The sequence below is a fragment of the Drosophila gunungcola genome, unplaced genomic scaffold (genome assembly GCF_025200985.1).
Source record: "Drosophila gunungcola strain Sukarami unplaced genomic scaffold, Dgunungcola_SK_2 000060F, whole genome shotgun sequence".
In the NCBI taxonomy this organism is placed as follows: domain Eukaryota; kingdom Metazoa; phylum Arthropoda; class Insecta; order Diptera; family Drosophilidae; genus Drosophila; species Drosophila gunungcola.
The window spans coordinates 375233-400618 of NW_026453223.1; the positions used below are offsets into that span (position 1 = coordinate 375233).

General features: G+C 44.8%; 2 protein-coding genes across 5 annotated transcripts; both read right to left on the reverse strand.

The window, feature by feature from the left end:
- Positions 1-292: 292 nt before the first annotated feature.
- On the reverse strand, positions 293-25256 carry LOC128264229 (pneumococcal serine-rich repeat protein). Of its 3 annotated transcripts, none has more exons than XR_008268674.1 (6): positions 24603-25256; positions 9808-10158; positions 9672-9748; positions 3574-8057; positions 684-2394; positions 293-647 (listed from the first exon to the last, which is right to left on the reverse strand). XR_008268674.1 is itself a non-coding variant. In XM_052999610.1 (6 exons), exons 2-6 carry the CDS (start codon positions 9990-9992, stop codon positions 1042-1044), a joined length of 6039 nt encoding a protein of 2012 aa, XP_052855570.1. In that variant the 5' UTR covers positions 9993-10158; positions 24603-25256; the 3' UTR covers positions 293-1041. The 3 variants fall into 3 exon arrangements, 2 of the variants coding, with proteins under 2 accessions (XP_052855570.1, XP_052855569.1); XM_052999610.1 differs by having other exon boundaries at positions 293-2394; positions 3574-7716; positions 7777-8057; XM_052999609.1 differs by having other exon boundaries at positions 293-2394.
- LOC128264235 (6-phosphofructo-2-kinase/fructose-2,6-bisphosphatase 1) lies at positions 10896-22309 on the reverse strand. 2 transcript variants are annotated; one of them, XM_052999629.1, is made up of 2 exons: positions 21734-22309; positions 10896-13810 (listed from the first exon to the last, which is right to left on the reverse strand). In XM_052999629.1, the coding sequence occupies exons 1-2, from the start codon at positions 21858-21860 to the stop codon at positions 11697-11699; spliced, it is 2241 nt and encodes a 746-aa protein (XP_052855589.1). In that variant the 5' UTR covers positions 21861-22309; the 3' UTR covers positions 10896-11696. The 2 variants fall into 2 exon arrangements, with proteins under 2 accessions (XP_052855589.1, XP_052855588.1); XM_052999628.1 differs by having other exon boundaries at positions 10896-13813.
- Positions 25257-25386: the final 130 nt, after the last annotated feature.

Sequence of the window (25386 nt, forward strand, 5' to 3'; positions counted from 1 at the left end):
GCTGCAAATCATCATAGCTTCAATGTTTTTAAACATATACGCAAGTAAATCATAATTTTAATGTTTTCAAAAATGTTTAATTCTTGCAATATCTTTTATTCTTTTTATATCATCTCAATGTCAATAAAAAGCACACAAAATGGTATACTAATTATGTTTTTTTAATCTCATTTGAAAAAATGCCCCAAAATGCAGGCTTCTAAGCCCGAAGACCCTTAAGGCCCTCTAATACATTAAAGCACAAATTTTTCATTCGGTTCGCTTGATCCATGGCGTAATAAAAAACATAGACTTTTGTAGCACGTGGGGTTGCCTTTATTTTAATAGTTGCCCAAGCTGGGCAGCTTCGGTCTGCCCTTCATTCAGGGCACACTTTACACAAGTTGTTAGCTTAGAGACTGACATATCTTACACACATTGGTATAGTCATTTAGTGTCGTTAAATATAAACGTGCTTCCTGCACACATGCGTCTACTTTTAGTCCTACTCCTATATAGTCCCATATGCAGTGTTGCATGTTCTGTTTTCTATGTTCTGTTACGTGTCGTATGTTTTTGCTTTGGTGCCGGGTCCCGGGCATCGATCACACGATACATCCTCCTGGTTGGCTTTTTGTTCAGCTTTGTCTGGTGTGGTCTGATCTTTTCTGATCAGTTCTGTAGCTTGCACTACTTATGCGTACGCATATCTATCCAATAGTTGTTTAAATCTCTTACGTGCTAATGGGACTCATTTCCCGATCCTACATTTGCAATGTAAGTCAATGTGAATCCCAGACTTAGGTGCTAGTCGATTAGGCAACTACATATCTTCATTGGCATTCATTGGCGCAATGTCGTCGTCTCTTCTTAATTCTAATTTCGTGTTAATTTAACTAACAAGAGGTACACTCTCTTCGGCGCACAAAAAAAAAAAAACACATTTCAAATGTCAAATGTCAAATGCATATGAATCTGCATCTGCATCTGCATCTACAAAGGCAAATCAAAAACGTTCGCCTGGATGGACTGTGCCTTGTGTCCCCACCCACACCCACACATCTACTGAAAGGGAGCGAACTGCAGGATGTCGGCGACGGGGGCCGCCATCCGCGAGGCTATCGCCGGATTGGTGACCGTGATGGGCAGCTCCAGCGAGGTGGGCACGCCGCTGCCGTTCGTCACGCCAATGACGGAGGCCAGGCTGTCCTCCAGGTTGCCATCGACGTCCGGCGAGACGCGGCGGAACAGCATGCCGCTTGGATTCTCCAGCGTGGACATGATGGGCGTCTGGTCGAGCAGCGCGTTCGTCTCGTTGGTGCGCGCCGTGATCGGAGGCGTGAGGTGGACGGTCTGCGGCGGTGGTGGCAGGGGGTTCGAGATGAACACCACACTGCCGGGTCCGTCGTCGTCATCGTCATCGTCGCCGACATGCAGCAGGCTGGCACCCGTGCGGGTGTCGATGTGGAGCAGGCCAACGCCAGCGTTGGCTGCTGCGGTCACATAGTCGTCGGAGTCGGCCACCACCTGGCCAGCACCGGCCAGCGCCTGCGAGAGCAGATCAGTGGCGTGGCCGTGGCCGTGGGAGCCAGCCGGCGCATCCGTGTCCTCATCGTCCAGCGTCATATCCTCCACGTTGACCAGCTGCAGGTCGCGCTCCTGCAGGTAAACCTGCGCCGCCTGCAGGATATCGCGGGCGTGCAGCACTGCGAGGCCGGAGCCACTGGATCCTCCGCCCGCGTCGGTGACATTCAGTTCGATGCACGAGTCCGGCTGCTCGGCAATGCTGAACAGCACCGAGGGATCCAGCTCCAAGCGGTGCCCGTTCACGTTCAGCTGCAGTACATTAGCCTGCAGCTGTTCTTCGTGCAGGGACAGTTCCTCCTCCTCGTTCACATAGCTGCCGGCAGCCAGGGCGCTTCCCTCGGCCACCTGGCTGAGTGGCGTCATAATGCCCATCGTGTCCATCGTGTCCATTGGCCCCGCGTTGCCGTCGTCGTCGCCGCCGTTCTCTGCCTCGCTAAGCAGAATTTGCGGCGACAAATGCCGACCGACCTGGTCATGATCCTGATCCGGATCCTGGTTGAGATCCTCCCCATCGCCATCGCCATCGCCATCCACCTCCATATCCGTTTCCGATGGCTCCACCACCTGGGCAACCGCCTCTCCGCCCAGAAAGTCAATGTCCGCGAAGACGGCGGACAGTGGATGGCCGTCGGCCAGGCGCGGCGGCTCCAGCAGTGCCTCCCGCGGCACCGGCACCAGGTGGTTCTTCTCGTTGTCCAGGTACAGGGCCACGTTGTTCAGCGGCGTGAAGTTGTTGTTGTTCAGCGAACAGAGCATGAACGTGTGGCTGTAGCCCGGGATCGGGCGAGTCGTCACGGCGCAGATGCGTCCAGCGCACAGTTGAGGCGGCTGAAACAGAAGAGCAGACGGTGGAAATGGTGTTTAAAGATAAAAGGTTTTTGTGTGGAAAATAACAGTTTCAAACGTTACATTTCAATGCATGACAAAATCAAATTGCATTATAATTAAAAGTAAACAAATCAAACTAATACAAATTAAGTTCTCAAGTTTTGTAGACTTTATCATTTAAAACAATATTCCAATATTCATATAATTAAAAAGGAAACTATAATAATCAGATATTCGGAGAAAAATTTTGAATATTTGGGTTGCAGAAAATTTTACTGCTGTGAGTTTTCAAACGAATTTGTATTGTTATTCACGATTAGGTCTTTATAAAAAATACATACAGTTCTGGTCAACATAATAGTAGTGGAACAATTTTTCATTTGATTCATCATTATGCTAACTTATCAAATAACAACATAAAACAAAACGTATTACGGTTTAATAAAATAAGTATAATATTTGAAATGCAGTTATTTTCATAGTATAAACCTCTTGAAAATATTAAACAAGTTTTTCAAAAGAAGCTTCAAAGCTATTTCCATTTTCCAGCTGTATATGATTTATTGTGCTGCCAAACAGGCAAAAGTCTGTTCCAATGATTATGTGGTTTTCAGAAAATCAAATCAGTATTTAAAAAGAGTTCTGTGCCACACACAGCAAAAAAAGTAAAACCTTAATTAAATAAAGAACATGCAGTGCAGTAACCGTAAAAATAATATTAGTTTTTTAGCTAATGGACATAGCTATAAATAAGTTTGGCATTTTTTTATCTTGACGTGAAGCTGACACCAAATGTAAATAATAAAAAAAATTATGTATTTTTAAAAATATGTAAAAATAAATTAATGTTTGTAAATTTGTAATTTAAAAAGTACATAAGATATAAAAAAAAATTTTTGTTCAATGCATAGTGCAATTGAACAAAGTTTTATGGTTACTTTCTAAAATTGTTATAAAATCATTTGCTGTAGTATATTTAATTTTGCATTTAAAGGAATTATTTTATTTCCCTGAAAAACTGAATCATCAAAACTTTTTAAAACCTCATTTTATTTATTGAAAAAAAGTTTGTCCTATTTTTTGGGCACTTCACCTTGTCCCACTGCTATTGTTTTGACCGCAGCTGTACATATGTAGGTATATTAAACACATCTGTCTTTGCTTTCTTGGTCAACTTACGTTATCGGGGCTCTCCTGGCCATCCTTGGTGGTCTCGCACGACGATTCCTCGGCGACGTCGCTGCGCGAGCTGCTCTCCATCTCCCTCTCCCTCTCCCTCTCCCTGTCCCTCTCCCTCTCCCTCTCCCTTTCCCGTTCCCTCCCCAAATGGTCACTTCCACTGGCGGCGTTCCTCGAGCGGCGACGCTGTCTTCGTTGGCCACCAGCGTTGGCGGCCTGCAGCAGCGTGGTCGGCGGAGTGGTGACTGTGGATGTGGGTGGCGTTGTGGCACTTGGGATTGTGTTTGGTGCTGGGTTTGGGGCTGGGACTGGGATTGGGGTGTAGCGCAGACGCTGGTGCCCGCGCAGATCCACCAGCTGCTGGTGGGCCCTGGCCACGTCCACATAGCTCAGAGCGGGTGCGCAGCTGAAGTGCCTGCGCTTGTACGTGTTCGTGATCATGACCATGGAACTGACCGGCGGGTAGCTGTCGGCGCGGCGCGCTGACGGGGCCAACGTGACACCTGGTAGGGCCAACTCAACGGCTGCCAGCTCCTGGTCCACCGGGGACTCGGTCTCCATTGGCTGGAGATCCATCTGGAGTTCCTCGTCGTCGTTTGCCGCAGCCGTCTTCTCGCCCTGGCCCAGCTCCTTTGTTTGGTCCTCTTCCTCGACGGATGGCATTGGCCGGCTCCAGCGCGCTCGGACCAGGCGACACTTCTCCGCAGTCCGCCCGCTGACCAGGTCGGCTTCGTACTGGCGCAGCAGCTCCTGCTCGCGCTTCTTGAGGAGCACCTCACGGGGCTGCGGCAGGGAGCGAACCGCCTCGGGCGAGTGCCGAGCCGGGGAACAGTTGGACATGTCCATATAGGCGGTGGGTTCCGTCTTCTTGACCTGATTCTGTTCCTCTTCCTGTTTCGGTTGCTCCAGTTGCTCCGGTTGCTTTTGTTCCTGCTGTTGTTCCTGTACCTGCTCTGCTACTTGGCCATCATCAAGCAGATGCTGCTCTTCATCCCGACATTCCGCTCCAGCTTCGCCTTCCTCCATCTCTTCTTCCTCCTCCTCCTGCGCCACCTGGGCCACCTGCACTTGATTCGTTGCCTGCCGCTCCGTATGCTGCGTAGTATCCTGCGACTGTTCGTCGTCCTGGTCGTGCGGCCGCGAGGAGTTCGGCTGTAGACTGCGACTGCGACTGCCATTGCTGTCCGACGAGTGCAGGCTGCCGCCGAAGGGCTCGTACAAGTTGGGCAGCCGAATGTCCTCCAGAATGAGCACGCCTCCACGCTGGACCGGCTGGGTGGCGTCCACGATGGCCGCGTGGATGAGGCCGGCGCCCGAGGCGGATCGCTGCAGCTCGCGCGCCTCCTCCGCCGAGATGACCGCAATGTTGGAGGCTATGGAGCAGCTGTTGCTGGAGCTGGGCTCCGGGGACAGCGTTCCAATGCCGTGCGAATCCGAGCTAGAGCTGCCGCTGGACATGTTGCCATTGCCATTGCTTTGGCTGCTGGTGTTGCTGTTGCTGTTACTGCTGCCGCTGCTGTTGCTGCTGTTGCTGTTGCTGCTGTTGTCGCTCAGCTCATCGTGTTCCGGCGAGTGACTCTGTGGACGCGCCTTCGAGTGTCGCTGCGGTCGACGGGAGGATTCAGTCTTTGATGTGGTGCGGCGCTTGCTGCTCCGGCTGCTCTCCTTACTTTCCATAACGCCCTCGCTGCTGTTTGTATGGCTGTTCATCGCACTCTTTTGCCCATTGATAAGATGCAGGCTGGCACAGTTTACAGTGTCCTGCTGGAGAGGCGCTGTGACCACAGCCTTCTTCACCTCCACCGCCTCGTCGTCGCTGGTCAACACGGCAACCATCGAGGCTGGCATCATGTCCTCTTCCTGTCCTCCTGCTGCCATTGTGGACTTGTTCCGCGACTTAAATATGCGCTTTTGTCGCTCTTTGATTGGCAGGCTCAAATGATCTCCGGGCTCGGCTTCGGTCTCTGCGGCTGCTGCTGCCGTTGCTGCTGCTGCCGTTGCTGCTGCGGGCTCTACGGCATCCACCATCTTGTGCTCCACCTGCTCTACAGGTGGCTGAGGCTCTGCCTCTGCTTGGGGCTCCGTTTCCACCGCCACGGCCGCATTTGTCGACGACTCCGGGACGTCTTCGAAGCCCAAGAACAGTTCGTCGAAGGAGATGTCGCCCTGCGCAGGCTCTTCCTCTTCTGTCTCCTCTTCCGTCTCCTCCTCCGTCTCCTCTTCCGTCTCCTCTTCCGCCTCCTCTTCCGCCTCCTCTTCCGTCTCCTCTTCCGCCTCCTCTTCCGTCTCCTCTTCCGTCTCCTCTTCCGTCTCCTCTTCCGTCTCCTCTTTTTGCTCCTCCTCCTCCTCCGAATGGCCCTTGCCATTGGCATCATTGGCATCGGTGCGATTGGTATTGGTGCGGCGCCTATAGCTTAGTCCATTTTGGCCCTCCAGCTGCTGCTGTTGCTGCAGATCCTCGTCCTCTTCGAAATCAAAGCAAGAAGGTATGGCCACCTTGGCCGCGGTTTTGGCCTTCTCATTCCCATTGCCATTGCCATTGCCATTACCTTTACCATTGCCATTGGGCTGCGGATGAGAGGCCGCCCCTTTTGCACGCTGCCTTGGCTCGTCCTCCACGAACACAACGCTCTCGTTCGAGCTGGCATCGCTGTCCTGGATGACAATCGGCTCGTCAGCCTCCTCCAGCTGGCTGTCCACGTCGAACTCCTGCAGAACTACGTCGCGCCGATCCTTCTTTGGTATGTTGCGTATGCGCTTCTTGGCAGCCACGCCGTCAGTCTTCTCCTGTTCCTGCTCCCGTTCGCGATTCTCCTCCTCCTCCAATTGCTGCCTTGTTGCTGGTGCTGTCGTTGCTGGCTGTTCGACCACTGCCTTGCCAGCCTTATCCACCGTCTGTGTCTTCGTCTGTGACTGCGACTGTGGCTGCGGCTGTGGTGGCTCCTCCAGCGATTCGTCCATCTCGTCGTCGCACCACTCGGCCAGCAGACTGAGGTGCAGCTGCAAGGAGGCGGCCGAGCTGTTCTGCGGATGCGGGAGATTCACTTTCGATTGTGGGTCGACAGCAGGCGGCGGTGGAAGCGGCGCGTGCGATGGACCGGACCCGGCTCTGGCTCTGGCTCTGGCTGGTAGCTCTGGCTCGGCAATCACTTCGGGTGGAAGTGGCCGCACTGGCGGCGAAGGCGGTGGCGATGGCGAAGGCAGCGAAGGATGCAGATCGGCACCAGCGATCGGCGCCCTGTTCCTAGAGAGCGCTCGCTTTCGCCATCCTGCGCTTCGAGATGATTTCTCCACGCTGCTGGGCGGTGTCGTCAGCGTTTTCCTTAAGGGATTGCCACGCCTGGGCGCTGTGACCTGCTCGCTGCTGGTGGTGGCCGTGGGGGTGGCGGCAGCCAGTGTGCACCGTCTAGCTCCACGGCGGCGTGGAGTCGGGGGCGGCAGCAGCTCCGGCGAGCTGCCTTCTGGCGAGGCGCCCCTCTGACGGCGACTCATGGAGCGCGTTAGGCGGCGCTGTTTGGCCGGCGGCGACTCTGGGGCGGGCATGGTGGCTCGCAGTTGATTGGAGCGCTGGCTGCGCGGATCCCGTGGATTTACAAGGCTGCGTCGTGAACTCTCCGACACGGCGATGATCTCCGGCGACGAGGAGGCAGAGGCGGAGGCGGAAGCGGAGGAGGGACTGGTGTCACCGGGATGCACCACGCGCTCAATGCTCTCCATCGTCAGCTTGGCAATGCTGGCCACCCTCTGCTTCTCCTCGTCCGTCAGCGAGGCGTCCACCACGATGGACACGTGGCGCGAGTGGCAGCGCACCGAGTTCTTGTCGAAGTGCGTGCTGTCGCGGCTCCGGCGACCCGCCAGATGCCGCAGATCCAGCATGTTGGTGGTGTGGGCTCGTCGCGCTGCCCGCGTCTTTCGAACAATGTTGGTGTTGGTGTCGATGGTACTGTTGCTATTGCTGCTAAAGCTGCTGAAGCTGCTGCTGGTCTCCAAGTGGGCGCGGCGGTGGATGAGCAGCACACTCATGCTGTTGGTGCGAAAGCTGCACATGTTGCACTCGTAGCTGGCCTCGTTCAGGCCACGGCCACGCGGTGCGGCCGCTGCGCCACCGCCTCCAATGTCCATGATGCGAATCGTGGGCTCCTTCTGTCGGAATACGGCATTATCATCAACGGCTTGGGGCGATGCCATCGACGAGCTACTTACTCGACCCGCTGGCGAAGGCACTGCACTGCTGGGCGCACTGCTGTTGTGCAGACTGCTGCTGTTGCCGCTCGAGAGGAGGGCCTTGATGAGGCTATCCGGCCGGTTGCTATTGCTATTGCTGTTGCTGATGCTGTTGCTGTTGCTGTTGCAGTTACTGCTGCCCTCCAGCACGGACAATGCCGTCGCGTGCAACCCGGAGAGCTGCTGCCGGTGGTAGCGCGACTCGGCGATTGCCACATCATCTCTGAACTTGTCGCCCATGTGCATTCCATCAGCCTTTTCTGGAATGGAAGAAATGGATGGATGATGGATGGCATTCTTGATCAATATGTAATAATGTACTTAAAATACCCATTCCAAGGTGCTTATATTTTGTTATAAAAGGTTGAAACATAAAATGGTATCATAACAAGAACTGTCAAGTAAATGTGACCAACATTGTAAAAACTTAATCATTTAATCAAACAATTTAAATAGATTTAGTTAAACACTATAAACTGGGTTTAAACCATGGGATTTATAAAAAATAAACCTTTCTTTTTTTGTTTTTAAATTTATATACCCCGATCAACTATTAAATGTAAAATTGTGCTAAAATATCGCTTTTTATACCCTTGCAGAGGGTATTATAATTTCAGTCAGAAGTTTGCAACGCAGTGAAGGAGACGTTTCCGACCCTATAAAGTATATATATTCTTGATCAGCATCACTAGGAGAGTCGATCTAGCCATGTCCGTCTGTCCGTCTGTCCGTCTGTCCGTCTGTCCGTCCGTTTATATGCAAACTAGTCTCTCAGTTTTAAAGCTATCTGCATGAAACTTTCCCAAAAGTTGTCTTTCTATTGCAGGTAGTATATAAGTCGGAACGAGCCGGATCGGACGACTATAGCATATAGCTCCCATAGGAACAATCGGAAAAATAAATGAAAAAAAATTATAACTTTGCTGTTTTTTAATTTTTTGTTTAGTTCTTCGACATATAGTAATGGTAAAATATTTCCGATTTACGGTTTAAATTTCATCAAAATCGGACGACTATAGCATATAGCTCCCATAGGAACAATCGGAAAAATAAATGAAAAAAAATTATAACTTTGCTGTTTTTTAATTTTTTGTTTAGTTCTTCGAGATATAGTAATGGTTTAATATTTCAGAATTACGGTTTCAATTTCATCAAAATCGGACGACTATAGCATATAGCTCCCATAGGAACAATCAGAAAAATAAATGAAAAAAATTATAACTTTTCTGTTTTTTAATTTTTTGTTTAGTTCTTCGACATATAGCAATGTTTAATTATTTCAGAATTATGGTATAAATTTTATCAAAATCGGACGTCTATAGCATATAGCTCCCATAGAAAAAATAAAAATATATAAAATAACTATCTAATAATTGAGCTGCAAATAATCATAGTTTCAATGTTTTTTTTTAGCACATACTCAAGTAAATCATAATTTAAATGTTTTCAAAAGTATTTAATTAATGCAATAGCTGCAAGGGTATATGAACTTCGGCTTGCCGAAGTTTGCTTTCCTTCTTGTTAGCATATTAAAGGCTACGGTCAAAATAACAATAGTGTGAAAATGTAAAATCTTTGACGTTTTAGTTTTAGTTTCACTTTTCGGTATACTGTATTGAATGATTTTATAACCATTCAAGAAAAAAACCCATAAATCGTCGTTTATCTGCACTTAGTATTGGAAAAAAAGTTTTAATATCTATTTTGAATAAATATAGATTTTTATATTTTCCCCATTAGTTTATAAGCTTCACGAACATATAAAATAATGTTGTACTGTTAATTACTGTTTAATTAATATTTCTATAAGCAAAACAAAAAAACTACTATTATTTTGACCGCATCTGTAGGTATATTTTGCTGGCTGTACTTACTGGTGCCGCGTTTGATTAACTCCTCTTTTTGAGAACATTGGAAGGGGTAAATCTGTTTCGGTGATTTGACTTGCTCGCTGTGAATGAACAAATGTCGTTTTGCTTTCGATTGCAATTTAGAAATATAGAGACTTACAAGGTTTTTTCGTTGAAAAACGCCACAACTGCGAACGGTGGACGGCTGCAGTCGACGAACCGGAAGTCCTGTGACAAGGTCACCTCGCCGGGCCACCAGATCTCTGTGTTGTGTAATTTCACCCAGACCACGTCGCCATCACTGTAATGCGACGGGCTCGGCTCCTGGTTGCGAAAGCGCTGCATTGTGACTATATTGGAGACGTCCCCGATCTTCGATGTCTCTTGGATGGTTCTTTGCGGTCACTCTCGTGACCCTTTGGCCGTGGAGCAGCTTTTGCTCGGCCGCTCGGTGACAAATGTGGTCCTAGCAGACATGGACGAGGACGCATCCCAAAACACTTCCCGGCAGCTGAAAGCCAATCGAAAACAAAATGAATAATTTATCGAGAAAATTGCTTGACGAAATCGCGAATCTTATTTTATTAAAGCTAGTGCACACTTATCTTCGTCACCGATGCATCATTAAGGAATCTATTACAGTCAATACTCCTCCAGCAACAATTCAAATTGTATTGCAGCCTAATACAAAAATTTTAAAATGCAATTTTTTTTGGTTTAAATATATTAACAATACATTCTCAATGCCTTGACATTATGACACTATGTTACATTGCTGCTTTAGTTACTTTTCTTACTAAAAATTAGAGACAGTGCTCTGGTGAGAACATGTCATTCTACAAAACGATAATAGTTGTGTTTGACTACATGTTAAATTTTTCTTACAAACCAGAACCGTATAACATGACATTAAGAAATTGGATGATTGCTTAACAGTTTCAAAGTAAAATATGTTATATATACTGTATTCAAAAACAAAAAAGGAGTGCAAGTCTTAATGCATCTATATGGTATAGTCGTAAAGTTGTGAAAAAAAGAATCTAAACGCTCTCCTAAAATTTTGTGGATATCTGTATACATTATCCGAGGCTATTGATGCATCGTTTAGGACCAACTCAAGAGATTTAAGAGTAAAGCAATTGCCCCACGATATGTGTATGTAAATATAAGTACCTTCGCATTACTTTCGTTCATTTAAATATAATATCAATCTGAACGAAAATGAAACAATTTGTGTTTTTGGATGGGTTGTTTCAATTATATGTTATTTATTTATTGTTGATTAAGTATTTAAAGTATTCATGTAATTACAATGTTTTGTTGCACACATACATTTACGAGAAAACATATAGGCTTTAAAAGTGTATCGGGCCAGCGGTTTCTAATAAACAAAGTCGACAAATGGAATCCGTGGGTTTATCCTTCGTTTTATAACATAATTTGCGCAAAACTGGTATAAAAATAGACAACGATGCGGATAAAAACACGTTTGGGTGTACAATGATAGCATTAATCTCCTGGTAGTGGCTGGAAACACTCAACAAGTAAGTTGCCAGACCCAACTAAGTAAGTACTCTCCCTTTGCTGAAGCATACATTTAATATGTAAGTCTATGTATTTAAGTCCGTATTTAGTTTTTTTTGTTTCGATTTTTGTTGTTTTGTATCAATACAGATGTTCTAGAAAAATTTTAAAATATTTAATGTTTCGTTAAAGTACATAATAAAACAGCACAATGGATCAATCACAATTTCATACGCAGTCCAAAGTGGAACTCGCAGGCCTCCGATTGCCACATTAAGTAGGAGCGCCACCACATCCTCAGCGCAAGTCCGTATCTTTGTCCGTATCCGTTGGGCTGTTCGGGATGCGACAGGGGAAGAATTAGTGCGGGAGCTGGGGTTGGATTGGGTTGGATTGGGTTGTATTTTTTGGGGGCAGCCGATCCAGCAGCCGTGCTTAGATTGTCTTGGATTTTGATTTTGATATCGAAGGAGAGGGATGTGGATGGGCGGGGTGGTGGTGGTGGTGGTGGTTCAGGCGACGCCGTCATTGATGCGCCTTGATATCGACGCGCCCGCCATTGCCGTTCGTGGCCGTCGCCACATCGTCGCCCACAATGAGCACCTTGCCGACGCCATCGGGTGCCACCAGCTCGCCGCTGAGGCCATCCATTCCCGGCTGGCTGACGTCGCCGGGGATCTTGGGCTTGGGCCGGTGCGTGTCCACCGCGTCGATGGGCAGCTTGATGTGTTCCACCTTGCAGCCGTAGGCCACCGGCGTCAGCTTGATGACCGTGTGCAGCGGCACGTACAGGTAGGGCAGCTCGTCGGCGGACTTGTCCAGGAAGTAGGCAAAGAGGCAGCGCAGCACCGCCTGGTGCGACACGACCAGCACGTTGCCCTGTCGCTCCAGCTCCATGATGACCGGCTCCAGTCTGGCCACCAGATCCTCGTAGCTCTCACCGCGCGGATAGCGATAGGCGAACTTGTTCACGTCGCGCGCCTTGAACTCCTCGGGGAAGCGCTCCTTGATCTGCTCGTAGGTCATCTCCTCACAGTGGCCGGCATCGATCTCGTTGAGGGCCTTCCAGCGCTCCTGCGGCGCCTTGACGTCGGCCACCGTCTGAATGGCGCGCTTCATCCACGACGTCCACACCCGCAGACCGTCGATCTGCTGATGGGCAATGAACGTGGACAGGGCGTTGGCGTACTGATGACCGCGGGCACTCAAATTCGAGTCGCCGCCGATCAGCCCGGTTAGGTTGTACTCGCTCTCGCCGTGACGCGTCAGGTAGATGGTGCGCGGCGTTATGTGAATGTTCATCAGGTAGTAGACGATGCGCGACTCCACGTGGCCCTCGTTGTTGTAGACGACCACCTTCTTGCCGGCATTGTAGACCTTCATGAAGCTGAGGTGGGCCTCGGTGACCTCGTCGATGGGCTGGTAGCGCTCCTCGTAGTGCTCGATGCGCTGCAAGAAATCCCGCACCACCAGCTCCGTGTTCATGTTGAGGTAATCGGGCGAGCTGACCTTAACCTCCAGGATGTTCTGCTCAATGATCTGCGGATCATCGCAGATCGATTCCACGAAGAACAGCCGAAAGCCGTGCTGCTTCACCACAATGTCGTGGATCAGCTGGCGACGATCGCGCGTCGAGTTGGTGGCATCGAAAACGGCGATGCTGCCCTGGCCGCTCAGCAGCCAGTCGCAGGAGTCGTGCAGCGCCTGGTTGGCACACCGGTTGCGGATGGCCATCGCCTCCTCATTGTCGGCGCGAAAGAACTCGTGGGACTTGTAGGCGGTGGTCGCATGTCGCCGGTACTCGCCCAGATTGAATACGCGTGTGGCGATCCCAATCCAATTGAGATAGCGCGCCAGCTTCTTGGAAATGAAGGTCTTGCCGCGAGCCGGCAGACCCACCATGGCGATCACATGGGGCGTGGTGCAGTCGGCAATGGTCCGTTCGCCGCGGATGGGGAACGGCTTGGTCATCACCGTCTCCGAGGTGGGCGGCAGCAGCTTGCGCAGCTCCTCGGACATCACCGACGGGCACACGTGCAACTCGTTCTCAATGGCCAGGTCGGCGGTCTTCTTCAGCTGATTCAGCGAGGTGGTGCGCACCCGCAGTGACGGCGAGGTGTTGTAGGGCATGTCCATGATGCTGGTGGCGGTCACGGAGCGGGCGAGCTGCTTGGCAACGGCGGATGCGGATGCGGCTGCAAGTGCAGTCGCTGATGAGGATGAGGATGTGGACGAGTCGGAGGAGGAACTGTTACTGGAGTTACTGGAGTATGCACAATTGCAGCAGGTGCACAGGTCGTCTGTGTAGGACGGGATGGAGCGGATTATTGGACGAGGGTGGAGCAGTTGGGCGTTGGGTGTCCTTTTGTTGATGGAGGGCAGGGGTGGTAATGGCAATGTTCCTACTTTATCCTCGTCGTCGTCGATTTGGTTGTGATTCTGGTCGTTTGAACTACTACTTTTGCTAGCTGAAAGTATCTTTTGGTTGAAGTTTGTTTCCGTCAGTTCTGGATGTGGATGAGCTCCTTTTCCTTCTTCCTCAGGTTTTTGGGGTTGATCTGCTGATGTCGTTGCTGCTGCTGCTGCTGTTCTTGCTGCTGTAGCTGTAGCTGTTGTAGCTGTTGCTGCTGATGATGATGCTGCTGTTTGTTGTTGTAGTTGTTGTTGTGGCGTCGCGAGACATGAAATTAGTCGAGTATTTTTAACATAAATGTGCTGTTGTACTGGGTTTAATTGTCAAATGGGATGATTATGGAGATGCGGATGAAATATGTGTCGCCGCTGGCAGATGCAATCCAACAACATGTTAATCAAGTTGATATTGTACATTTGTGTGGACGGATGAGGGGGATGGGGAGATGGGGGGATGGGGGTAGTAGAATCAAGCCAAGGATAAGGAGGTATCGAGAATTACCTACGAAATAACGCCAATCATCTCTATACGGGCAAATATATGTGGTACATACATATGTGGGTAGATACAAATATGTGTTTTGTATATATGTATGTATGCGAACTGGGGATGGCTAATATTTGACTTCTTTGCACTTGGCGATCGAACGACAAATGAAAGTGAAACTGAGACTGAGACTAAAACAGAGACACAAAACGTGCGTGCTGCGTGGGCGAAACAAAAGAGAGCAGAGAGAGAGAGAGAGAGAGCAAATGGAGAGCGGAATTAGCACAAATAATAAACGAAAACGAAGCACACACTAAAAACAAAACGAAACGGAACAAAATGAAACTAGTGAAGACAGCTGACGAATCAAACCGACTACTCCACACTCTCTGTGTTATCGATAGTTTTTTGCTGATGACCAGGGTTGTCAGCTCAGCTGAATGTGGATATGGCGGCACTACCTGGAATTGTCGAAATTCCCGGTTACTTAGTATCTGCGATCTGATGATCTACAATAAAAACGGGGAACAGAAAACAAAGCAAAACAGAAGTCTCTTGAATAAGACAAACACACAGGCACACATGCACAAGGAATTCATATACTCATTAGCGAGTGGAATATTTATGGCTCTACTTGTCGTATCGAGTATTTCTATATGGGATCCGCTGCTGATTATTGCCCCAGGCTATCAACTATACTAAACCCCAAAAAGTAGGGCCTTAAGGTCGGAACTTTCAAGCCCAAAACAATTCGAGTACCAAGGGATCAACGATGGAAATTTACCACACTACCAGTGAAATTGATAAAGGCAGTGCAAAAATTACAAGCGCCAGACACCGTCTTTATCTCCTTTCCAGAAAACCAGACAATCCCGTCTCGAAACCCCACAGACAATCACTGTATGGAAAGGAAAGCAATAAGAGGATGATCTGCGACACTCTCGATGGTGCTCAGTATTTTTGGCACAAACATTCCCAATTCCCACAGTTATGGACAAAATATTAGCAATGACTTGTTAATTTTTAAAGCTTTTTTCAACGACTGTCCTAAAAGCCTGTTACTGTAAACTCGACTTTAAAAAGCCTTTACATTTCTTTAGATGTAAACAAATAACAAGCCTTTGTGGTGGCTATCAACTATTTCAGCTAGGAGGAAAAAACACTACAAGCCTCAAATACTTTCGTACACTAAAGAGTCCGGAATATGACTTATAAAAAACTAAAACATTTAATTGAATCAAAATGTTCATCGCATACTTAAAAGTTAGTTAATACAAGGCTTTAATTAATAATTAATAATTAAGAAAAATTAAGTCAAACCATTTTATCTATATACAAAAATGTTCAAAAACTCTAAAATAAAAATAATCGAGAATTTGAGAAACTATACAAAAATTGATTTAAAAAAAAATATTTCCTAAAAGTTTCATAATTGCAACCTTTTTTTAAAATGTTTTGACATTAAACTTTGGTTTTTAGAAATAGTCAGATTGATCCTATATAAACTAATAGCGGAGAAAAACAAATTAACAATGGTGCTTACAAAATCGAACACGTTAGCTTTAGGGTTTTTAAAAATAATGAATAAAAATATACGCAAGATGTTTGGATTAGTTTAGTTAAAATGATTTTAAAAACGTTATCGAGAAAAAATCATATTAAAATATGTTTTCAAATGTTTTTTAGGGATTTTATGGTTGTTTTATTAAATATTACTATAGGATGTTGGAGGTTTTTTGCTTTAAAAGCTTTTTTTTTTTGGAAAGAGCGTTAATCTACTTTGGCATGCCAACATTCCATGTTTGTTTTCACACCTCACCAATTTTATTTGACCAATGGCCGAAAGATGGTGCTGGTTCAATGTTTGACAGCGCGGAATTGGCCCAAACCGAGGGGACATAAACAAATAAACGAGTTCCACTGGAACCCCACTGGCAATGGATGTTACGGTTTGTGAGTGCGAGCGGGACAGATCCAAGAGGGAATGATAAGCGTTTATGGTCACAGCAATAATTAGTGAGTCTATAAGTTGCGTTCGACCGGGCATTGGTGGGAACTGTTTACCTGGATAGCCAAGCGACGGAGGAAACCTGAAGCCGTCGAGGAGCAGCTACCACGGAACAGAACAGAGCGAATTAAAAAGGTGAAGCAGACACTGCGCTGAACGCTCAAACACTGAAAATCTGAAAAACTAGTGCCGCTTTCTGAGAACGAGCCCCGAGCGTCGGCGGCGGGCAGAACCAAGCGCCGTCGACGCCGGCGCTAATAGGCACGAAATACGAAATGTAACTGTAACGCCGACGACGACTTGGTTTTCAATTCAGAAAAAAGAAGTGAGTCGATGATTTGCCTAACTGCGCAACTACAGTCAATCTTCTCCAGCTCGACATCCTAAGTCGAACCAGTTTTTGTCAACCTTATTAATTACATACCATAAGAATGTAAGAAAGGTAAATAAAAATTGCAAATAAAAATCGATAAAATTAGACAACACTTAAAACTATTAAGGCAAATGGCTATGCAAATTTGGAAACACTTAAACACACATTATTATTAAAGTCAAGACTTCTCAAATTCAAATTGGTTTTGTGTAGTGTGTTAGGGATGCTTGACTGTATCTGAGAATTGACAGTGAATATGCGCTGCTGCTGCTGCAACAACAAAAGACAAACGTTAAATTATTTGCACACAGTTGTTGCGGTTCCTGGCGGAATTGTCATTGCCGGGCTTGTGAATTCAAAGTTCACCTCATAAGTCTTACCACTTAATTCGAACCTCACGTGTTTTGTTTACCCGCAAGGCTTCCAAGTGCAATTGTGATTGTTCTATACTCTGTAGACTCCCGATCCTCCGATTGGGTACCGATCGTTCAGATGTGCGTCATTAGCTTATGGAAGCAATCGATCGGACAGCACCGAGAACTCATCGGACTAGCTCACCGCTTCCTAAAACTGGTCCATATGGACTAACCAAGGTCAAGAGCGGCATAAACAAATACGGTTGGGTTAATTGATCACGCATTTGAGACGTGCATCGCGCTAGGTGCAATTCGATCGGGGATCGGTAATCTGCCATCTGAACTGCAGTCTCTTATCAGCGCCGGAAAACCGAAACTCAAGACCTGTTCCCGTTTATAATTCTGATGCATTTTGGTTGATATTTAGAAACTCGAATAAAAAAAGTGAATAATTTTGAAGGAAATTTAAAGAAGATTTTCTTCAACGACATTAGCTTTGTCTTTATTTTTAGATGAGCTAGACCAATTTTGGTTAAAATGCTTTGTTCCTCTGGTGAAAAAGTGTTCATCATTGGCAAAACTTTAGCCAAACAGAAGTTTATATACCCTTGCAACGCAGTGAAGGAGACATTTCCGACCCTATAAAGTCTATATATATATATATTCTTGATCAGTATCACTAGGAGAGTCGACCGTTTCTACGCAAACTAGTCTCTCAGTTTTTAAACTATCTGCATAAAACTTTCCCAAAAATTGTTTTTCTATTGCAGGAGTACATAAGTCGGAACAAGCAAGATCAGACGACTATAGCATATAGCTCCCATAGGAACAATCGGAAAAATATATGTAAAAAAATTATAAGTCTGTTGTTTTTTAATTTTTTTTAGTTCTCGACTTATAGTAATGGTTAAATATTTTAGAATTAAGGTTTAAGCTTTATCAAAATCGGACGACTATAACATAAAGCTACCATAAAAACAATAAACATATTAAACCAAATTTTTTTTAAATGTAACTTTTCTATTTTGTAAGTATTTTTCTAACTTTTTTCTAATGCCGATTTCAATGTATTACAATTTTAAAACTAGAAAAAGTTAGCTTGTCAGCAGGTCACGTCTATATCGACTTGCTTGGTGTTAATGATAAAAAAAAATATTTATTAAGGGATACCCTTACTGATTTCAGTTAATAAAGAAACAATTTTTTTAGACTCTCACCTAAGCTAACTTCGGCAGGATGTAGTCAATAACTTACTCGTGGGGAAAAATCCTTTTTTTTTTAGATAAGTTTATTCATAGAGAATGAAGTATGCGAAGTACTGTGAAAGCTAAGAGCCGATTAATCTATTTCATTTACGTATTTTTAAACACATCTAATCTCAATCGAAATTAGTAACTCTACTGCATTGTTAATATTTGACCACATATGCCAAAAATGGCAAAAATTGGTATTTAAAAATATGTAAAACGTTAAACGTTAAAATTTTAAATTCATGTTGAGTTATAATTTTTATCTTTGGGAAAAATTTATGTAAAATAAACCGTTTTAAAAGAAAAAAAAATCACAAAATTAAAACGGACAAGATAAAAATTGCAAAATAAATGATAATTTTATAAAGATATACAAATTATGTAAAACTCTTTTTTTAGGTGTTGTTTTTATCTTTGGGAGAAGCATGTGTAATAAGATAGGTTTCCAGATCCTCAGTCTGTCAAATAAGTTGAATCGTCACGAGCTTGACTCATCGCTATAATCGACGACGTAATTGAGCGCTGCAAATATTGGCAAATGCCCACCATGCGGACGCATGTGGTACAATCTCACGTCGACTTGCTGATAATATTCAGCTGTCGTACTATCAGAATAACCGAAAATAATACCAATAAGAAACATTGTTTTGCGGCAGTGGCTACAACAGCAACGAGTGTAATTATCGTTGTGACATGAAAGTCCGGCCGGACAGAAACTGATAAGACAATGGCACATTGCAAAAAAAATAAATACAAAATAAATAAACAGAACAACAACAGCTGCAGAAAGCAGCGACTAAGTGAAATAAAAGAGCGCATAGTCCATCGGCTAGCCAATAATGGCAATGTTATTGGCGATTATTGCTGCGCCTTATCACTTATCACTACTGCAGCCTTAGATCACAGCCAGTATCCAAACAGCAGAGCCAATAAACACCACTCAACCTCAACCTCAACTGTTTATTGTTACTTCAGGTGATAATATATGGTGCATGGCATGTGTTCATGTGTTCATGTGAGGTGCGAGTGATATGATGCTGCGTGGGTGGATGCTAAATTTGGTGCGCTAAACGGGAACTGCAAAACTTTCCACCTCACTGGTAATCGGTTGGGGTTGGAGGCAAAAAGAAATCACTGTTGCCACTCAGTTTCTAGCAATGAGTCATATTGAGTCATTCCAGACCCTTTTATGGCACAATTTCATTATATGTGGCATCCAAGTTGTTTAACAGCTCATTATTTTGGTTTTGCCAGAGTGTCTGTCTGACTCGTTTCATTTTCATTTGTGGCGTTTTATTAAGAGACTTAAATGTATATTTTAAAATACTCTCTCTTTAGTCAGAGCTTAACAGTCAATACTCGTTTGGGTGCACAACGAAATATCAATTATATTTGAAATATTTTCCTTTAAATATTTTCTAGTTATTGCAATTTTTATTTTAACAAATGGGGTTTTCAACAAAAATATTTGCTATTATTATTAAAGTAGCCGTTAATCAATTTACCTAAAACACCGTACGTGTTTCTCTGCTGCGTGTTTGAGTGTTAAAATTTTTAAAACAAACAAGTCCGGGAAAAAAAACCTTTAACTACATACCACAATCAGCTAAGTTGCAGAATGTGCTAAACAATTGAAATATTTTCTACATGTTTGTAGAAGAATCATAGTGCTTGAGTGTGCATTGTTATTACAAATACCCACCCATAGCAAGATCGACTCTTTTGCTGATAAAAAATGTTTACATTTCAATGAATAGCAAAAACGCTCCTTCACACTGTGTAATTTACAAAGTAAGAAAAGGTAAACGTAATATTTTGCCTTTAAATACTTTTATTTGGCACTAATTGGCATTGATTGCTAGGCGGAAACGTTAGAAGATTAACTTTGATGACTCAGAGTGTTCAGCCAGCAAGCAGTGCATCGCAAATCGACACTTGTTGTAGCTTTTTAAGACTTGATCGCGAAAGGGCAAAATGGGCGCCACCCCTGAATGCCCTACCAGACCACCTGACCTGGGGGCGGAGCCACACTCATTCTAATTGCGACTCGCGAATCGCTCCCATGACGCTCGTGACCGCCTTGCATTCGTTTCCATTGCTTGATAGAGTAAACAAGAAACATCAGGTGAAATCTTAGGTAAGTTTTAAGACATACCCTTTAAATCTTTTTTGTTTTAAACGTTAGGCCAAATTTTGGTAATATCAAATATCGATATGTAAATATTTTCTTGTAGTTCATAGATATTTCTATTATTAACAACCAAAGTGCTCCGACAACTTATAATCAGAGATACGCATAGCTGAAGTTTGTTTTATTAGAAATACTTTAATTTTAAGGAATGGAAATAATCTGAACCTCAATAATTATATCTATAATATATACATTTGCAGTTCCTGGCATAAACTCTAGTTTTATCAGTTTTGTTTAATTGCACCTCAAATTTGGCATTAAATCGTTCGGGTTAGGAAACAAGGATATAATCTGGAGTCAGAAATATGGAGAATATGTTTATCATAAGAATTTCTTGAATTTCTTAATATGTGAATACGATTAGCCCCTGTTGAAGCGAGACACACTGATGTGGTGTTGTTAGTGTATACACCCTATAGGGTAGGTAGACCTTTCATCGTCGATGGTGCAGATAAGCCAACTTTCGGTTTCAATGCCATGTGCTGTGCTGTGCTTAAAAGGGATTAAGCTTTAAGCCCCCAGGCTTTTGCTCCATGCCCTGCCAACTAAACGGGAGCTATAGTTGAAAATCAAATTTTTGATTTTACGGAAGTGCCCACAGTACTTGTCGTGCAAGCGGTACCCGAAATCCAAAGCTAAGGTGGCCAAAAATCTACGACAAGCGACTGAAACTGTAGACGGCTTTGGTCGCATGCAGTCCCGATTTACGAAGTGCTATTCAATAGGCCCAAGCAAATGGAATTATAAATAACGGACCCTCAAGGCCATGCCAAGGGGGTGAATTGGGGTGGGTTGTGCAAAATAGTCAGGTGATACGGATACCAATGAAAAAATGACCAAATCTTTTGCCATTTTCACTTCCTCTGCGTTGTGTTTTCAGCTATTTTTTTCCGGTTCCGACAAGAAAAATGATAGAAAATGAAGGCGACTAGACTATATTGCACACATTAAAGCAAAATTAGAAAACTAGCAAGCCAGTCGTCGTCGTAACAACAATGCGCCGAAGGCGGAAAGGAAATTCACAAAAATACCAAAATAGCAAGCAGAATATTTGTTGGGGCATTTGAAAATGAAAACAAAGCGTTTTAGTCAGAGACTTGTTGGGTTTGGCGATGCTATGCTATGCGATGCGATGTTGAGTTGAGTTGAGACGATGATGATATGTCGGGATGATGAGATGACGGGATGGTACGCGGAGAGAAGCGACAGCGATGCATAAACAAACGACGTAAATGGCAATGCTGTGTTACACACTCGAAACAAGTGCGAAAGAGAGTGGCGGATTATCAAAAGACGAGGTGTGGGAGAACCCTAACCCGCGTTCTTCATAACTGTGTTAATAAGCCAACGAGTGTCATTAAACCACATAACTGCTGGTCAAGCGTTTGCACGGGAGGGCGTCCAGACAACCGAGTAGTCAGCACAAATGGGTGAAATGGTGGGCAAGGGGGCTGGGGGGCAGGGGTGTGTCTGCACTATACGTACACAAGGGGGCCACCAAATCCGGATCCGTGGCCGGGTTGCTGAGGTTCTGGGTCTGGGTCTGGGTCTGGCTCTGGTTCAGGGGGTTAAAGCCGGTGTAGCGCGGCGAAGTCGCAGTCGACTGAGCCATCGCCCCGGAATGCAAGCAGTGATTGTGGTGCGCACAAAAGGCAAGCAGTGCGCGCGCCTGATCTCCTGGAAAACTCGATTTCTGCCGACACTCGACAAGATCACGCGATTTGTTGTGTTACAAAACAAAACAAATCAAAAAATAAAAAAAAAAACAGAGCGGGTGGTTGTTGGTTGAACGCCGCTAATTTCTTGGTACGCAAAAAAGGAAGAACACGAATTTTTTATTTTGATTTGATTTGACTCGGGGCACACGGCACAAACAACACCACAAGAAACGAAAGTACAATGCGATTTCGTCGAACCGCCTCTTTCAGTTCAGTTCCGCACACGTCGCTTAACAAAATCGGAATGAGCAAAAAGCAAAAAGCAGAGCGAGTCAAGTGCAGAGCACCCAGACTTGCGAAAACGGCACGCGAGCGATCGCCGAGCGAAGAGCAACAAGCAAAAAGAAAAAAGCGGGTACCGATGCGACCGACGTCGCCGCTTGTCGGCGGTAATCACAATCGGAATCCGAATCCGAATCGTTTGTCTATGCAGGGATTACGAAAGGCAGCGGTAAATAGCGCAACAGCTGCGGCCAAAGCAACAGCACCTCAAAACCACCTAAGCACAACACAAAATATAAATATTTCCATCACTGGATTCATACGAGGATTCAAATGTGCAACTAGTAAAAAAATAGCGGGTGCCTAAATAAATGTTTTTAAGCCATTTTTTTTATATATTTCCTCTTTTGGCCAATATAATTGTACTTTTGTTTCGGAAAATTTATTTATGCTCAAAATAATAAGTTAAGTATTATTGAGGTTCTCTGAAGCTGTTCAATACGTTTTAAGAGTTAAGTTTTTACTTAAAACCCAATAATTTTTGTTTTAAAAAAGTTTAACGATGAAAATTTGGTAATATTAAATACGCAGTTTACTTTAAAATCTACGTATTTTAAAATCCTAAAGTGATTCATTTATATTTTTTTTTCAAGTACCAAGACTTTAACGGCATAGCTCGCTTGATAAATATAACGATTTGTAACATTGTTTTAATCTCAATTTGCGTGTCATTACACGATAAACTTTTATTGCATTTTCGTCCCTTACACCACCTTTGGAAACTCTTGACGATAATTTCTAATAGAGATGGGCTCGTGTCATACTTTGTCAACAAGCCAACCCCAAGTTATTTTTCCAGAGGCACAAAAATGTTTTTTTTTTTTATTATTTTTCTGGGTTTTATTTTTAATGCATTAAAATGGAAATCACAAAGGATTAATAATTATAACCTCTGCTGAACCATAGGAAGCCTGAGTTAGGTTTATGCGATATGACAAAATTAGCTGGTTAAAAAAATATGTACAATGCTACTTCAACAGGCAAGAATTGCTTCGGAATTTAATTGTTTAAACGGAGTTTCAAAGGCTTAAAAAATTTCTAAGCCGTTAAGACTGTTATTTCGTTTTTTATCAGTCCATAAACTTTCGTCTGCCGAAGAATCTTTTCTCTCGTTTTATCTTCATCTAATTTAAAAACCAGTTCATGAACTACAAAATTGTTATACATGCTTAATTATTTAGATATGAATACGGGCTCCCTGGATTCGTATGTTTTTTTTTTCATTATTTAACAAAAATATAAATATGAATGTTAGACCCAAAATAAAGCTTTCAAGATGTCAAGTTCCGTTTATTTGTTTATAAAGCCTAGATTTTAACAAAATTCTTTTTTCTGGACAAGTAATAAATTCGTGTAAATATGCAGACGACTATTTAATACGAAACCCTAAAACCGATTGCTTCTAAGTATCGCATGAAACATAAGCAATAACGGAATAGCAGAAACATCTGAAAGAATGAAGTGCACAAAACAAGGGCCAAAAAAGCTCCCTCGGCAGTAGCAACATTGCGCGGCAGAATGCAACACTGTAAAAGCTGCGCAGAAAAGCAATGGCGGCCTCTTTCGAAGTGTGCGTTTGCCTGTGCGTGTGTGCCACCGGCCAGCGTGTGCGAGAGTGAGGGAGAGAGAGTAGTGGCAAAACCACAAAGAGAATCTATCAGTGTACACCAGAAAAATCACAAAACAATTGCGTAAATGCTCCTTCATTCAGAAACACCGAAATCAATAACACGCCACCATAACCACATAGTTTACCGTTTATACAAAATCAAAGCACACGCTGCGACTTCCAACTCGGGTACAAGAGAAACCGATAACAATAAATGCACCCGATGAATACAGAAGGCGGAGTGGAGCAAAACTAAAAACAAAAATAAAGAGCGCACACTAGAGCGACTCACTGGTACTAGTTACTAGTGTTAGTATTCCTCTCTGCGCATGTGCCTGGGTTTCTGCGGGTGTACGTCCGTGGGTGAATGTGTCATGAAAAGCACTGAAAGAACCAATAAAAATGCAACTCACCTTCGTTTCAGTGCGATGTGTCCTGGTGCCTTTGCACAATTTATCGGATCCTCTCCGTCTCGGGGGTTCGGGAGTGGGGACTCGATTAATGGCGGGCACTTGTCTGTATTTCACACTTTTCACACACGTTTCACTTGCACTAAGCTTCCCGATAACTTGATTTCGGACCTAAGCGAATGGTCGTTACTGTGCTGTTAGCAGCTAACAGCGCTGTAAGCGTCGACGTCAGCTATACATACAAGTGTGTGTGTGTACTTACATAAATACACATTCAGGGAATCGCGGAACTAAGCTTAGTATTTCTATTTGAAATCGCATTCGCTAAAACTTACCGCTATGCCAGTGCAGCGACTGGTAGTCATCGCTGCTGCTAATGCTGTTGTTGCAGCTCTGTTTCTCTCTCTCCGTACGCTGTCCCTCCCGCTCGCACTCAACAACAAAACGCAGCGCGCTCCGCACACACAGGCAAACAGGCCCCCTCTGTTGTGATATTACTGATTTAAATACTCACACACATGAGCACGGGCGAGCGAAACGAGAAAACTTATCCGATTATTATATATACATGTATATCTAAATATACTTTTGATTTTTATGAGCGCGCTCAGCTACAATTGCATTGGCACTAGTACTAGCACTAGTACCAGCACACACGCACAAACACGCACGGGACGAGGGATGCACTTTTGTCGGGAGTCTCCTCTCCTCCCCTTTTCCTTCATCCCCTCGCGAACGCAATTCCAAGTGGAAGCAAAAACGAAACGAAAACGGAAGAAAATGGGCCGAAAACCGAAAGCACAGAGTGGCGCAAACGAAACGTTTAATTGGCGCAGTTTCACGGAACTTGGCCAAAACAAAGCTCTAACGAACAGAGCAAAAACACACTGCTTTGTCAACGAACGATCGAAATTGATCGGATTATATGTAACAACAAACACAATAAAAAAAAATACCCGCAGCGAATTAGAAGTTGCAGACAAATTGTAGAGCTGGAACAAAAATCGATGACTATTCGATACTATCGATGCTTGCAGGCACCGATGTTGTTCCTGCTACCATCGATAAATCTCACTTGAAAAGTATCGAAACAGTAGAAAAAGCACTAATGAATTAAAA